The sequence below is a fragment of the Garra rufa genome, chromosome 5 (genome assembly GCF_049309525.1).
Source record: "Garra rufa chromosome 5, GarRuf1.0, whole genome shotgun sequence".
NCBI classification, from domain to species: domain Eukaryota; kingdom Metazoa; phylum Chordata; class Actinopteri; order Cypriniformes; family Cyprinidae; genus Garra; species Garra rufa.
Window position 1 is genome coordinate 37,482,149 of NC_133365.1, and position 15,732 is coordinate 37,497,880.

Consider the following 15,732-nt stretch of genomic DNA (forward strand, 5'->3'; position numbering starts at 1 on the left):
AAACAAAGCAACACTTCCTCCACTAACAAGTGCTATGGTCACAATGGGCGGCTTGCAAAGATGCTTTCGTTAATGAAATGGCATTCAAAGTTCATGAAAGATGAAATGTGTGTTAAAAAAGACGTCACAAAACTAAACATCAGAATTCAACTGTTTTATTTTTAGAACAAAATCCTGTCTCCACAATATTTAAGACCCAAAAAAAACTAAAAAATACTAAGATTTCCTTTACATGTTTTAAAATAATTTTGTTCTTTTTGAACCATCACACAAAAAATAGAAACAAATACAATTTAAAGTAATCTTTTCTTTAAAAAAACAAACAAAAACAAAGTAACTGTACACGGCAGAATACACCATTTTTCGCAAACACCCCTTAAGACCTCTTCAACTATACACGCATTATTGCAGTTCACCTAAAATATGCAAAACTAATCTTTTTAAACAAAATTGATCTTTCGTTATATTTTCTGTTCTGAAAAATGGTGGCCTGTTTACCGATCTAAAGTTTCACCCTTTTGCATTCGTGCCCTTGTGCAAAAGCAGAAACTGAATCTCATATACTGATTATCTTATTTTGGGCTTAATGGAAACTTTAAAAGTGTGCTTTGAACAAATGAGGTGCTTACAAAGATACAAAGGGGAAAAAACGATTTGTCCCACATGTATCCAGTGGGACGTTAAAGCCGTTAAGGCAATGCTGCAAATATCCAAAGTTGGCAGAAGTAGTTACTGGTTTCTCATATAACAAGTAAGGCTGGAAAATTGGTGGGAAAAACAGTTCCTAAACCAGAGTCTAACTCTATAGACGTTTCTTGACTGTTGTTTTAAAGCCACATAATTCATTAATAGCTTTAAATGTATCATCAATCTCAATAGAACTAGCTGTGCATCCCAATCTATACAAAAATAAACTGATAGTCTTGCTTTCTCAACCGTTATGAACAGAGAAGAGCATATAGTGCCATCTACAAATGCCTGATAACTCCTCCTTTTGTACTGAACAATATTATTACCACTGGTTTCTTGGAAAATTCTGAACTTGGAGTACCACATCATCATTCTACAAGAGTCCAGAAGTGTGTAATAAAACAGAAATATATAAAGACAGCCAGGTTTGTCTGAAAATACAACATAATCATTTCTAATAGTCACTGAGGGGAAGTGAAACCATCTTTCGTGAACAAAAAGACACAGAATCGTCTAGTGAGTCTTCCATAGGCATCGTATTTGGAATGAGTACAGCTCAATGGGGGACCCAGCCCCATTCAAATATTGCTAGATAAGAACCAAAGCTCTGCCTTTAGTACAAGTGTCAGTTATGAATCAATAAGTTACATATATTAAGACTCCATTAAAAGGACAGATGGAAAATGTAGATCACATAAGGCCCCATCATTGTAGGTTTCAGTCAGTCCTATTGAAACCAGCTGAATGGGAGGAAAAGGATCTTTTATATTGCTATTAAACAGCACGACTGTTTTGCAAAGACATGCTTTCGAGTTTAAGGAATAAAACAAACCAACTGAAAGAAGAACACGACATCCAGAAGCACTCTCTCACCCTGTGCTGCCACAACTTTGATCTGAAAAAAAGGCTACAAAGTTTCTGTTCTTCCTGCTCTCATGTGAAAGAGCATCTTTAGTTTGATCATAGCACTCAACACTAAAACTAGTCGACTAACCAGGGGTCAGCAGCGGGGTCTAAAGTTAGCAGCCTTATTTAAGAAGTGTATTTTCTTTGCAAACTGCTTGAAGGCGTCAACCGGAATGCCACTTTAAAGCTGCTGCCATTTAAGGAAACTGTTCTCAGACACTCCAAAAATGACACTTGAAGATGCAAAACGAATCAACACTCTCCAAAACTATTGCTGAATGCAGAGCTGTGAACAAAATCACTTTAGTATAACTGAGTGCGAACTACTGCATGAACGTCCAACAGCACGGGCAACCGGTTAACACCACCCACAATGCATTAGTTCACAAGTCAGACCAGGACGAAGTGTCAGTACTAGTTTACCAGTCTTGCTTATGGTCATCACATGCCATTTTAGTTTAGCTTGTGACGTTTTAAGACGAACAATCATTCGTTTATAAATCTAGAAATGTACTCATTTCAAAGCAATGAAAGAAAAACCTACATTTTTCCTTCACCATCACTTCAGGAAGTGCACCACTGCTTTGAGGATACAAACAGGATGTGCCATTTTACTAATTTCATTAAAGAAAACCCTGGGTATTAAGACTTGTATAGCTTAATATAGTATGTAGTGGAAAACCCATGAACGATTTACATTATTTAATTACATATTTTGGGGGCGCAATTTTTTTGATTATGTAAAATGGTTGCACACAGTGGCACTGAGCTACGCTATTTCTACTGCAACAAAACTTGGAAAATAATATACTGTTACAATGACCACAGCTACTGAAAGGGCTTTCAGGTGGTGATGATATGAGCATAGGCTTAAAACAAATGCTTTACTATTGATTTTTCCCACAAAGAGTCCAACTCGAGTGAAATTCGCTCAGAGAAACTCCTTCAGTGGCTGCAGTGTCAAGACAAGCGTTGACATGTTTACATCCTTTGTAAACTCTTTCAGTCACTGCGGTCTACTAAAAGCCTCAAAACGCATCAGGGCTAAAGTGGAGAGAACACAGACGCAGGTCTTTAGGAAGTTTTATTCTTCCACAGGCATCTTCGCATTCTATTCTTCTCTTATCACTAGAAAAGCAGTGAAGACTTACACTCTTAAAAATAAAGGTGCTTCACAATGCCATAGAAGAACCTTTTTTGTTTAAATGGTTCCATAAAGAACCTTTAACATCTGTTCCACAAAAGGTTCATTGTGGCGAAAGAAGGTTCTTCAGATTATAAAAGGGTAAGAAAGAGATGGTTGAAAAATGGTTCTTCTATGGCATCAGTGTGAAGAACCTTTTAAAGCACCTTTATTTTTAAGAGTGTAGATCACATCTCTTGTTGCCCTTACAAAGAAAAGCCACACAATGTGGCATTGTATCTGTATTTTCCAAGTTGTATTCCAAGTATTCTGAAATAGCAACAGATAGTGCCAGTAGCTCACCAAGTGCAACCGTTCTATGTAATCAAAATAATGGTGCCCCCTATAGTCCAAATAAATCCTTTACAGGTTTTCTACTACATATTTTAGTATGAGACATCATTTATATTATATTAAGCCATACCAGTCTTAATACCCAGGGTTTCCTTTAAGCTACACGATTTAAAGCTGACCAACATACAAAAGAAGCCCAAAGGTTAAGCCAAATCAGAGGCCTTTTTTTGAAAACACCACAAATGAACAGCACAATTATTAAGGGCACAAGTCACATGTAGATCCAACCAAATCTGACGCCAGTTAGAAGTTAAGCAATATTTTCCATTTGAAAAATAACGGAATTTAAAAAGATGCCAATGGGCGTATGATCATGAACTTTATAATCAACTGACTGCAAACCAATCTGTGAACAGAGAGTCTTTGTGACTGATGTAGATGAATAAAGTCATCAACATTGTGCTATTGTTGGCCAATGAGGTTCAAGCAAGGAGAATAGGGAGAAAAGAAGATCTCCATGCAATTTTTTTGTTCTAAAGTAAAACACTACTTTGATCTCAAAGTAAAAAAAGATAACGTGAAAGCAACTATAACACAATACCTCAAAAAAGGAGGTTATTAAGATTGTGCTGATACACTGCTGATATGATGCTTGGATTTCAGAATCCAATAGGTGTAGTAAGAGAGCACGGTTTGTTTCCTGCTTCTGTTTTAGAAAGCAGCTGGTCCAGATAGAATCTGACATTCTCTAGAGGCAGCTTTACGGAGAAGCAGCTGGAACGGAAAAGAGGAAAGTGTGAACGAGTAGATAAATTGGATGATGTGTGTGTTTGACTATGAAGTAATTAGGGTGCTCTCAGGAATGTGTGGAATAATGAGAGGAACTCGGGATTCCATGCTGGGAATGATGCTGCACGGCATTCGGGAGAGGAGCGGATGGTCTCCGGCGGTCTCACAGAGGCATGAGGCGTGTGGTGTGAAGGAGAAGCGGGTTCAGATCCTCGGCGTGTACAGCACGGTGTAGAGAGGGCTCAGAGGCACTCCGTTCGATTTTTGGCAACAGATCCTGGACCTGCTCGATGCCCACCAAGATCTGAAAAACAGCAGGGATGAAACATGAGAGGCTGCTGGCTTAGTTTGACATAAGAGTGCTGGAAAGCAGAGAAGGAATCTGGTTTATCCTCACCTGTGGGAAGAGAGGCCGTTCATCACGTTTGAATTTCAGACAGTCGATGATGAGCCTCTTCATTGATTTAGGGCAGTTACTGTATAATTTACTGAGGTCTGGAGACAAGTACCCACGACCCACCATGAAAATAATCTACAGGAAGAGAACATCCGAAAATCAAAAATGGCATTTCATAGTTTGTTCTGACAAACTTCCTCTTCTGTGCTCCAAGGAAGAAAGTCATACATGTGGTTGAGTAAATGATGACAGTAAATGACGACAATTGTTAATTTGAGCTGAGCATAGTTCATTCAAAAGGTCATACAGCTTGCAAATAAGGTTTCTGGGCTGAAAAAGACAATCAATCAAACTTTGAAACTACAATGTTACATTTTGCATGTGTCGAGTAAACCGGCAAAATACCAGAAGTTACGTATTCAAAGGACTAGTATCCATGAAATGTATTATTAGACCGTTTTCCAAGGCCGCATGAGATATTAAACCCACTTAAAAATCGTAATAAAGCATAATGCCATTGTAATTTCACAAATGGTATTATTTAATTAAATAAATATATGCAATGCAGGTTTAATATATGTGCTTTGATTATTTACATGCGCTCTGTTCACAGTAAATGGTGCTCCACACAAACTCTTATCATTTACATGTGTGAAGCGTCTCAAACTTCATCTCTGCATATTGCTGTGAGTTTGGGTTTATTATAATGTTAATCTGGGAACGTTATTTTTATCAGATTTTAGGGTAAATAATTTATAAACCTATGCAAACACAGGAGAATCCATCATTATCTTTCCTAATATGCTTATCAATTCGTCGCCATTTCAAAAGTTTAAACCCTCGCTCTGAGTTTATACGTTTTGATGTCCACATATTCAAGAAATTACAGTGGCTGTAGCATTTCTCTCATAAAGTAATGGCCAGATATTAAAGATTAGGTAAACATAATAATAAAATGTTGCTTAATCAAATGTTAAACAATTATTCGATTACACAGTAAGGTGTAAAAACAATTGTGAGGATGTACATTAGTTCTATAACACATTATGTATTTTAACAATTTTGTTTAAAAGAACCATATGATTCATTGCTATAATATATAACTAAATATAATATAATATAATATAACTAAATATAAATATTATTTAGTTATTTATTTATTTATTTAAGTCATTTAAAAAGCTACTGTTTGCTTAGGCCCATTTTAATTACCTAAAACAAATGATTATATTATCTGATTAATCATCAAAATAATTGACCGATTATTCGAATAACTAAATGATCGTTAATGACAGTCCTAGTGGCAAATGTCTGACCTGATCGCGGTTGTTGATATTGGAATAAGGCAAAGTCCCAGACATCAGTTCGTAGAGCACCACTCCATATCCATATACATCTGACTGGAAGGTGTATGGGTTAGTGTCTTGCATTCTGATCACCTCAGGGGCCTGAAAAACAGCAGAGTTAAACAAGCTGTACATATTTACTTCTCAACAATAAACTCAGCATAAAACTACTTCACATAAGTGGTAAGCCACTAGATCCTTTAATAATTTAATGCAATGAGGTATTGATCTGGGTGATTATTACTCACCATCCACAGGATGGAGCCACTGGGCTGTTCGACCTGCTGAGAGCCACTCCAGCGAGACTTTACTGTGGCCAGCCCAAAGTCACCGATCTTTACCGTCCAGCCTTCGTGCAGGAAGATATCTGACACATGAGCTCAGGATTATGCAAACATTGAATGATTACAACATCACTAGAGAGAATGCATTAGCATTATTATAGCAATGCATCAACCTTAGTCTTATTTTAGTAATAATCTTAGTAAATCAAACAGTTCTTTTATTTATTTACTTATTTATTTGTTCAATTATTTACAATTTCAAACAAAGCAGCTTAGCAATCTAGGACACGAAGATGCAACTATGATGCCATCTACTGGCAGCAAATTAGTTAAATCTGATCTATCCTGCAATAGATATCTCTCACAATACAGACAAGAGCACTGCTAATACATTATGGAAAGGATACTATTAGATTTCAAGTCCCGATGAATGATATTCTTGGCGTGAAGATAACTGTTAGGAAAGAAAAGTAGCAAATTGAGTACAAAATTGAGATTTAAATGAAATTAAGTTTCTATACTTCATCTATCCTCTGTAAGTCCAAGCATTATTACTAGGCAGTACAATCATATAACACTGGTGGATTATCATATGAATTTCCCATATAAATGGGTCCTTGTGACTCTGAGCTAAACAAAGAGTGCCATTAGGTGCACCATTGTCTGGTGTGAGCAACTCGTCAACATGATTTTTTTTTAAGTTACAGGTATTCTGTATCACAAATCCAAATTACAAACCATGTACCACTATTACTTATTCAGGGTGCATGTACTGATCATATGTGACCCTGGACCACAAAACCAGTCATAAGTAGCACCGGTATATTTGTCAAAATTATACATTTTTCTTTTATGCCAAAAATCATTTGGATATTAAGTAAAGATCATGTTCCATGAAGATATTTTGTAAATTTCCCACCATAAATATATCAAAACTTAATCTGTGATTAGTAATATGCATTGCTAAGAACATCATTTGGACAACTTTAAAGGTGATTTTCTTAATATTTAAAATTTTTTGCATCCTCAGATTCCAGATTTTTAAATAGTTGTATCTCGATCAACTATTATTCTATTCTAACAAACCATACATCAATGGTAAGCTGATTTATTTAGCCTTTTAGATATTGTATAAATCTCAATTTCCAAAAAAATGACCCTTATGACTGGTTTTGTAGTCCAGGGTCACATATTTATTCACATTAGCTGATTGGTCAGCCGGAGTGTTTCAGGGAAATTATGCCCCTTTGAAAAACATACACTACTGTTAAAACATTTGGGATCGGTATGATCTTTAATGTTTTCAAAAGTATTATCTTATATTCAGCAAGTTTGCATTTATTATAGCATTACAATTTTCTATTTGAATATGTTGTCAAATGTGATTTATTTTTGTGATGTAAAAGCTGAATCTTCAGCAGCTATTACTCCAGTCTTCAGTGTCACATGATCCTTCAGAAATCCTTTTAATATACTGATTTTTCACTCAAAAAAACATTTATTTTTATTATCAATGTGGTCAACAGTGGAGCAGCTTAATATTTTTGTGGAAACCATGATAGCACTCATTTGAAATGGAAATCTTCTGTAACAAATGTCTTCAATGTCACTTTTGATCAATTTTATGCATCCTTGCTGATTAAAAGTATTATTTTCTTACGTCAAACTTTCAAACAGTAGAACAATAACATTTAACAAAGTTTTGTTATATTAACATCATATAGTTTAAGTCAAACGTTTACATACACCTTGCAGAATCTGCAAAATGTTAAAGGAACACTCTACTTTTTTTGGAAATAGGCTCATTCTCCAACTCCCCCCCCCCGAGTTAATAAGTTGATTTTTACCGTTTTGAAATCCATTCAGCCGTTCTCCTGTTCTGGCGATATCACTTTTAGCATAGCTTAGCATAGATCATTGAATCCTATTAGACCAATAGCATCACGTTCAAAAATGACCAACGAGTTTCCATATTTGTCCCATTTAAAACTTGACTCTTCTGTAGTTATATCGTGTACTAAGACCGGTGGAAATGCAAAGCTGCGAGTTTCTAGGCTGATAAGATTAGGAACTACACTCACATTCTGGCGTAATAGTCAAGGAAGTTTGCTGCCGTAATAAGGCTGAAGCAGGAGCAGTAATACCACGCAGCACATGTGCAAATGATAAACTAGCTGGGAACTCATTTCTGATAATACTCCGCCTGCTTCAGCCATATTACGGCAGCAAACTTCCTTGACTATTACGCCGGAATGGAAGTGTAGTTCCTAATCTTATCAGCCTAGAAACTCACAGCTTTGCATTTCCACCGGTCTTAGTACACGATATAACTACAGAAGAGTCAAGTTTTAAATAGGACAAATATCTAAACTCGTTGGTCATTTTTGAACGCGATGCTATTGGTCTAATAGGATTCAATGATCTATGCTAAGCTATGCTAAAAGTGATGTTGCCAGAACAGGAGAACGGCTGAATGGATTTCAAAACGGTAAAACTCAACTTATTAACTTGGGGGAGTTGGAGAATGAGCCTATTTCCAAAAAAAGTGGAGTGTTCCTTTAATTATTTTATCAAAATAAGAAGGACCATACAAACTGCATGTTATTTTTTATTTAGTACTGACCTGAATAAGACATTTCACATAAAAGATGTTTACATAGTCCATAAGAGAGAATAATAGTTAAATTTATAAAAGTTTTTTTTGTTTAGTGAAAGTTGTTGAGTCTTTTGTTTGTCCTGTACAGTTAAAATGTTCACCGTTTTTCAGAAAAATGAGGATTAAGAATAAGTGTTAAGAATCAAGTGTATGTAAACTTTTGAACAGGTCATTTTTATAAATTGGGGATCAACAGATACATGTATTATTTTCTCTTGTGGAATACATGTAAATGTCTTTAAATAAATAAATAAATAACACGCATTTTGTATGATCCCTCTTATTTTGGTCAAATAATTAACATTTTGCAGATTCTGCAAGGTGTATGTAAACTACTGGACTCAACTGTAATTGGCACAGCAAATATGCTATATGTAGGATAGCAGCCATCCCAAGTTGTCAATATGAAGGGAAAAAAATATATTAAAAACTTACTCCATGCCCTGTGCGGTCTGGCGAGCAACATCGATACGGCGCATGGTGTCAAACTTGGTCTCAGTAACATGCAGGTGGCGGTAGAGGCTGCTGCCTTCACACCACTGTGTGATAATGGCAAAATTAGGCTTCGTCATGAAGCCCATGAACAGCAGAATGTTGACGTGGCGTGTTTTTCTGAGGAGCAAGAGACTCAAATTAGTCATACTGAACAGAAGACGACATCTCTTTGAACTAGAGATTAGCCGATTACAGCAGCAGATGATATTACTAATGCAGTAAAGCAACACTAATGAGAACTGTGAAGAATTTAGAGCTATGATAGCGCAGATGACTCACCGTAAAACCTGCATCTCATTTTTAAAGGCCTGGAGCTGCTCCGGTGTGGGCTCTGTCACTTTAAGAATCTTGATAGCCACGTCTCCATGCCACTTGCCTTTATAGACAGTCCCAAAAGAACCTGCTCCAATCCTCTTTAACATGGACACCTCCCGTGAGTGCACCTCCCAGTAGTAACTGGAGTCTCTGTAACCTCCCCGGTGCTAACAAAAAACACAAACAAAAATTGTTTTTTAAGAAAATCTGGTTGTTGCCAAGTCAGTTTCTATCAAACAGGACACACACTCACCACTTTCTTTTTATCATCAGATGAGGATTGCTTTCGTTCCTTGGGCTCAGAAGGGGATTTGGGGGGTCTTCTTCCTGGTGACCCTAGGTGGGGTGGGCTAGTGGAAGGCTTGGGAGAGGACTCTTGCCCTATGGACAATACTAGAATATGAATGCCAGTTCACACACACGAAGTGGTATAATGATTTGTTTTATTGTAATCAGAGATGGATAAGAAACAAACATGTATGTAGTGTAATGTGGGTTTGTGGGATAAAAAGTGAAAGCAAAAGAAAGTAAACAAACACAAAAACTCACCCATTGTGCTGATTTTGAATGGCTCCTGAATGAGAGTGGAAAAAATGAATAATGAATAAATACATGCAATGGAGGAGAGATGATCAAGGAGGCATGCAGAACCTCCACCGTCATATTCTGTGAAGTAACATATCTTAACATTTGGTATCAAGCCAAGCTAATACTCTAGTACAGGGACAGTTCATCCAAAAATGCATTTACTCCCCCTCTTGCCATTTCAAATCTGCATGACTTCCTTTCTTCTATGGAACACAAAAGCAGAAGTGATGCTGCTCTTTTCTATACAATTTTTTTTTAATGCTGGTCATTTAATTTCTGTCATTGTTGTCATTATTGGGTTCGACAGAAAAAAGAAAATTTTGGAGCAATGGGGTTGACTTTCATTTGTGGGTGAACTGTTTCTTTGGAACAAAAAATGAGACAAATGTATGTGGACTTGATGAGCCTCTAGCCCAGTCTCTAACCTCCAAGAGGCCAGCAGCGCCAGGCTCCAGCGAGCTGACCATGTGGACGTTGGGGGTTGAGGTGGAGCGATGCCTCTGGAGAGACTGACCATCCTCTCCTCGCATGAACACACAGAAGCCTGATGTGGGAGACAGCTGTTCTCCTCTAAAAACGAGAAAGAGTACATGTCAGCTAGTGCTACATTTTCCTTTGTGGATCAACAGATACATGTATTTATAGGTGAAGTTAAGAGTGTACCCAAGAGAATCTGCAGATAAGGTAATGTTACTCTGTGATATGGAATTGGTGGCCGGATATATCAATATCGAAGGGCAGTCTTCTGTATTAGGACCACACCTGAGAGCAACAAAACACCATGTGAGTGAGGAAAATGAGGATGAGCAAACATAAACAGAATTTTCTTTCCGAACATACCGTTTTGTGACGGTGTCCATATCCACACATACTGTAGGGACTTTACTGCTGCAGTGCTGGTGAAATTTATACCCACATGTCTGACACCTGAAGCCATTGAACAAGAACTTGTGGCAGAAGTCACAGTAAGCTAATTTAAAGAATGTTTTACGTACCTGTGAAAACAAGAGCGTGACATTTAGGAGTGATGCTGATTTGGTGACTTAGAAGTTAATGTTGATTTAATAATACAGACTATGGTTCCAAAGACTAAGGCCGGTATAGTGTTTGTAATTAATGCTTTTACTCAGGGAGTAGCGCCTGGAAGAATCTGCAAAATGTTCATTATTTTTGCAAAATGGCATAATATTTTTCTATTTAGTAGTACTGACCTGAATAAGATATTTCATATGAAAGATGTTTACATATAATGACTATATTATTTTGAGTTCCATCTTTTCACACTGAGGACAACTGACGGACTCATATGCAACTGTTACAGAAGGTTCAAACACTCACTGATGCTTCAGAAGGAAACACAATGCATTAAGAGCCAGGGCTGAAAACTTTTTGAATTTGAAGATCAGGGTAAATGTAACTTATTTTGTCTTCTGGGAAACATGCAAGTATCTTCTGTAGCTTCTGAAGGGCAGTAGTAAATGAAATAATATGATATTTAGGCAAAATAAGAAAATTGTACACATCTTCATTCTGTTCAAAAGTTTACACCCCTGGCTCTTAATGCATTGTTTTTCCTTCTGGAGCATCAGTGAGCATTTGAACCTTCTGTGATAGTTGCATATGAGACTCTCAGATGTGCTCGGTGTGAAAAGATTGGTCTCAAAATCAAGGGTTCAAATACACAAAAATGCTGAAAAATCAAAGAATTTGTGGGATTTTTCCAATAAAACAGCTGGCAGTTTAAAAGTTCAGGACTCATGAACAAGCATTACTAAAAAAAACAGTTGTGGATCATTCAAGTAACAACATTAAGTAACAATATTAAGAATCAAGTGTATGTAAACTTGTTAATTCATGTTTGATCATAATGTACAGAACATAAAGCCTACAATTCATGCTTTAGCATAAACAAATGTTAACCTCAAACTAGAAATTAACTTAAAAATGAACAAAAAATTTAATTAGAACGTCAATGCTGTAGTGCAAAATAAAATACATAAAATAAGCATAGAAAGCATTATTTTTAGTATTCATTTTCAGTTCATTATAAGTAATGATTTTCTAATGCTACAAATTTAAACAGTGTAAAGTGCTACCAATTTAATCAAAGCTTTAGAAGTTCAGTAGAATTGCTGGACACAACTCATGATCTGTGTTCCAATAATCTGTACTTGCTCATCATAATCATCCCACATAGATTTTCCAGAGATTATTTGTTGCATTTACCTTACATATTTTCCAGTACACAGTATAAAAAAACCCTATGAGGGCCTAAAATGAGAACCTAACTTTGCTGACTCGGAATCTGTTGTGCAAGTACACTTACGAAGTTGTGCATGGTAAGAGGAACATCATCCAGCACTTCTACCAGAAGCTCTTCCCCTACGAGGGGTGTGATGTCAGTGTCCCATTCTGTAAGTCTCTTCCGGCTGATCAAGAGAACAACAAATAAGTATAAACCTAAGGATAATTTGTCATTTTAAGAGCCAAATTATTAGAGACACATACCCTTCAAGAAGGCGAAAGACAGCACAGCAATCCTGGCTTAGGCCTCTGACTTTCAGAGCTTTATCTAGACTATCATAGACAGTTTGCCCAGGCCGAACATTTACCTGAAAACATGGTCACATAGCGCTATCAACATAAGATTACACACACACAAACAATGTAAACATATACAGGCTATATGTGACCCTGGACCACAAGGTCTTAAGCAGCAAGGGTATATTTGTAGCAATAGCCAAAAATACATTGTGTGGGTCAAAATTATACATTTTTCTTTAATGCCAAAAATCATTAGAATATTAAGTAAAGATCATGGTCCATGAAGATATTTTGTACATTTTCAAATATATTAAAACTTAATTTTTGATTAGTAATATGCATTGCTAAGACAACTTTAAAGGTGATTTTCTCAATATTTAGGTTTTTTTTTTTGCACCCTCAGATTTCACATTTCAAATATGCTTATTTATTCAGCTTTCAAATTATGTATAAAATATAAAAATTGACCCTTATGATTGGTTTTGTGGTCCAGGGTCCCATATTAGCTATTCCATATCTTTACTAACAACAATAAAAGGCATTTTAAACAAATCAGATTCCAATAAATGAACCCTCACCACTGTCCGCTGCTTGTTGGGGAGGTAGACACGAATGGTGCCCCCACCTCGGGGTGTATCATCTGGGCTGGTTTCCCCCGAGGAGGAACAGGAGGATGTGTTGGACATGATGTCTCCTAAGGGGCAGTGAGGGACTGGCAGCACTGACACTCAGTGGGCCGTAAGAAAGAGTTACACACCAGGGCAAAGCAGGAAGAAGCCCTCATCTGGAGCCTGGGGTGGAAAACAGCGTTTCAGTACATATATAAATAAAAACCTCCCTCACACCTACGTTGACATAAAAACAAACCCATTAAACAGATCCGATCAGGAAAAATGTTGTTTGCAGGTAAAGGATTAGTTCACTTCCAGAATTAAAATGTCCTGATAATTTACTTGCCTCCATGTTATCCAAGATGTTCATGTCTTTTTTCTTCAGTCGAAAAGAATTCAAGATTTTTGAGGAAAACATTCCAGGTTTTGTTCTCCATATAGTGGACTTCAATGGTGCTCAATGGGTTGAAAGTCCAAATTGCAGTTTCAATGCAGATTCAAAGGGCTCTACACAATCCCAGCTGAGGAAAAGGGTCTTATCTAGCAAAACAATAAAAATGTATCTACTTTTTAAGCAAAAATGCACATCTTGCACTAACTCTGTGATGCACATGTGCGTCTTCATGCATCGCGTAATCACACTGGATGTTGTACTTTGGTTCAAAAAGGTAGGGCTGGGCATTTGACTTTCTTTGCATGTTTGCTTTGTAAACACTGGGTCTATACTTCCAACTACGTCACACTGCATGATTACGTAATGCGTGAGGTTAAGCTAGTGCAAAACGTGCATTTGCGGTTAAAAAGTATATAAACCTTTTTTATTGTTATTTTTAGAAAATGGCTGATCGTTTCGCTAGATAAGACCCTTATTCCTTGGGTGGGATCGTGTAGAGTCCTTTGAAGCTGTACTGAAACTGCAATTTGGACCTTCAACCCATTGGCTCTCATTGAAGTCCACTTTATGGAGATATACCCTGTAAAGTTTTCTTTTCAACTGAAGAACTTGGATGAAATGGGGTCAGTAAATTATCAGCTTTTATTCTGGAAGTGAACAAATCCTTTAATGTCTCTGTCAATGTCTTGTCTTCCTGCTGCTTTTTGTATAAATGCTTTATCATAAGTTCACTCTTGGTAGCCATTAGCCAATAAAATTTCCAATTTAAAATTCAGCACAAAAACACTGCAGGCGTGGCCATTTGAAATTACACTGCGTCCAGAAAAAGCAAACTGATAACTTAGAACCATATGTTGGAGGAGCCTGACAGTGCCTGAAAAAAATCTTCTCTCCTACACTGGTCGTTTAGTGTAATAAAACCAATATGAAACAGATGTAGAAGGAAATGACCCAAATAAAGATATCCGATGTCGTTCAAACTCCTTTTAACATTTTGTTCTATAATTACAGACTATAATATAAGTCTTAAGGCTATCAAACTCTGAAATTAAGCCTTTTAATCCAGACATGTAGGAACAAGTACTTCAGATTGAACGTTTTATGATATTTACTGCAGTATACAGTCTTCGCAACCTTAAACCACAAGTATTGTGTACACTGGAAACCACTGCAGTTGCACCATCGTGCAAAACTTCACTTGTGTTGTACAGTTACACTACAGCAAGCATGTAATAAATAACCAAAGAGATTCTGCATCCCCCACTGAATACAGTTTAAATGCAGCTTTTACAAGCCAGAAAACAGATGGCAACCATTCACACACACATAGCTATATATATATATATATATATATTCTTTTAGAAACACCCATGACCTTGATATAAATATGTATACACATTCGTTCAGAAACATCAACAACATCCTTATTACAAATATATATATAATTACAATTGCAAAGAATCCATATCAGATTTCCAAACAAGTCCTCTGTCTGTGATCAATACTTGTTTCAAATGCATTTTGAAAGGCAAAGCAACACCCCAACAGCTCGGCAGTATAAACGCAGGGCAGAGAAAGATAAAGATGTTTTACACAAACACCTCCCCTCCTGAAATTGTAACCACAGAAATGTGCAGCAGCCTGCAGTGAAGATGAGCTGGCTGGGTTTAGCTAAGAGTGATGTGCCTGGTCATTTGCTCTGCTTTGCTCTTTTACTACAACATAGGCCATGCACTCCTAACTTGCTCAGTTTATCAAGACATTAATCAATATTATGACTGAAGTATAAAAGCATATTAGCTAAATATAAATCCTTAAGTCCTGTCAGGTGCCTTTTTCGTGCTGAAGGAGGGAATGGTGTTTTCATGAGGCGGAAAGGGATTAGACGACTAGCTGCTAGCTAGCTAGTGTTGCTAATGCTGTCTAAAAGTTGAAAAACAAGTCTTAATCTTAATTTTTCAGTCGCGGCGGAATGAATCAACGCGACTTATACCTGCGAGTAATATTTCTGCAAACTACGCAGCTCGTTCGCGACACTCGCTTAGCATTTTTTGCTCCAGAGTAAATACTCACCTGAGACAGCCATCTTGAATTCTCTCAGTCTCAAGTCGGATCAGCAAAGAATTTCAGGGAAAGCGGAACAACGAAATCTCGCGGTCTAATTGGTCGAGATCTGTGAAGCGACGAACTGATTGGCCATCTATTGTGGTACTTTGTAGCAAGGGAATGAGAAAGGGGCG

At 37.0% G+C, this 15,732-nt stretch overlaps 1 protein-coding gene across 1 annotated transcript; it reads right to left on the minus strand.

Moving 5' to 3' along the window:
• Nucleotides 1-139: 139 nt before the first annotated feature.
• araf (A-Raf proto-oncogene, serine/threonine kinase) lies at nucleotides 140-15,614 on the minus strand. The gene is made up of 16 exons (XM_073839989.1): nucleotides 15,566-15,614; nucleotides 13,066-13,278; nucleotides 12,452-12,555; nucleotides 12,270-12,372; nucleotides 10,784-10,938; nucleotides 10,607-10,705; nucleotides 10,369-10,513; nucleotides 9,905-9,929; nucleotides 9,609-9,736; nucleotides 9,320-9,522; nucleotides 8,981-9,157; nucleotides 6,297-6,343; nucleotides 5,854-5,972; nucleotides 5,576-5,707; nucleotides 4,260-4,394; nucleotides 140-4,166 (listed from the first exon to the last, which is right to left on the minus strand). The coding sequence occupies exons 2-16, from the start codon at nucleotides 13,171-13,173 to the stop codon at nucleotides 4,026-4,028; spliced, it is 1,821 nt and encodes a 606-aa protein (XP_073696090.1). The 5' UTR covers nucleotides 13,174-13,278; nucleotides 15,566-15,614; the 3' UTR covers nucleotides 140-4,025.
• Between the last annotated feature and the right edge of the window lie 118 nt (nucleotides 15,615-15,732).

Coding starts and splice junctions, on each gene's coding strand:
- araf (XM_073839989.1), bottom strand. CDS start 13,173: ATGTCCAACACATCCTCCTGTTCCTCCTCGGGGGAAACCAGCCCAGAT. Junction 9,158..9,319: donor AATGAGATGCAGGTTTTACG/GTGAGTCATCTG, acceptor CTTGCTCCTCAG/AAAAACACGCCACGTCAACA. Junction 5,973..6,296: donor TCGGGACTTGAAATCTAATA/GTATCCTTTCCA, acceptor CTCATGTGTCAG/ATATCTTCCTGCACGAAGGC.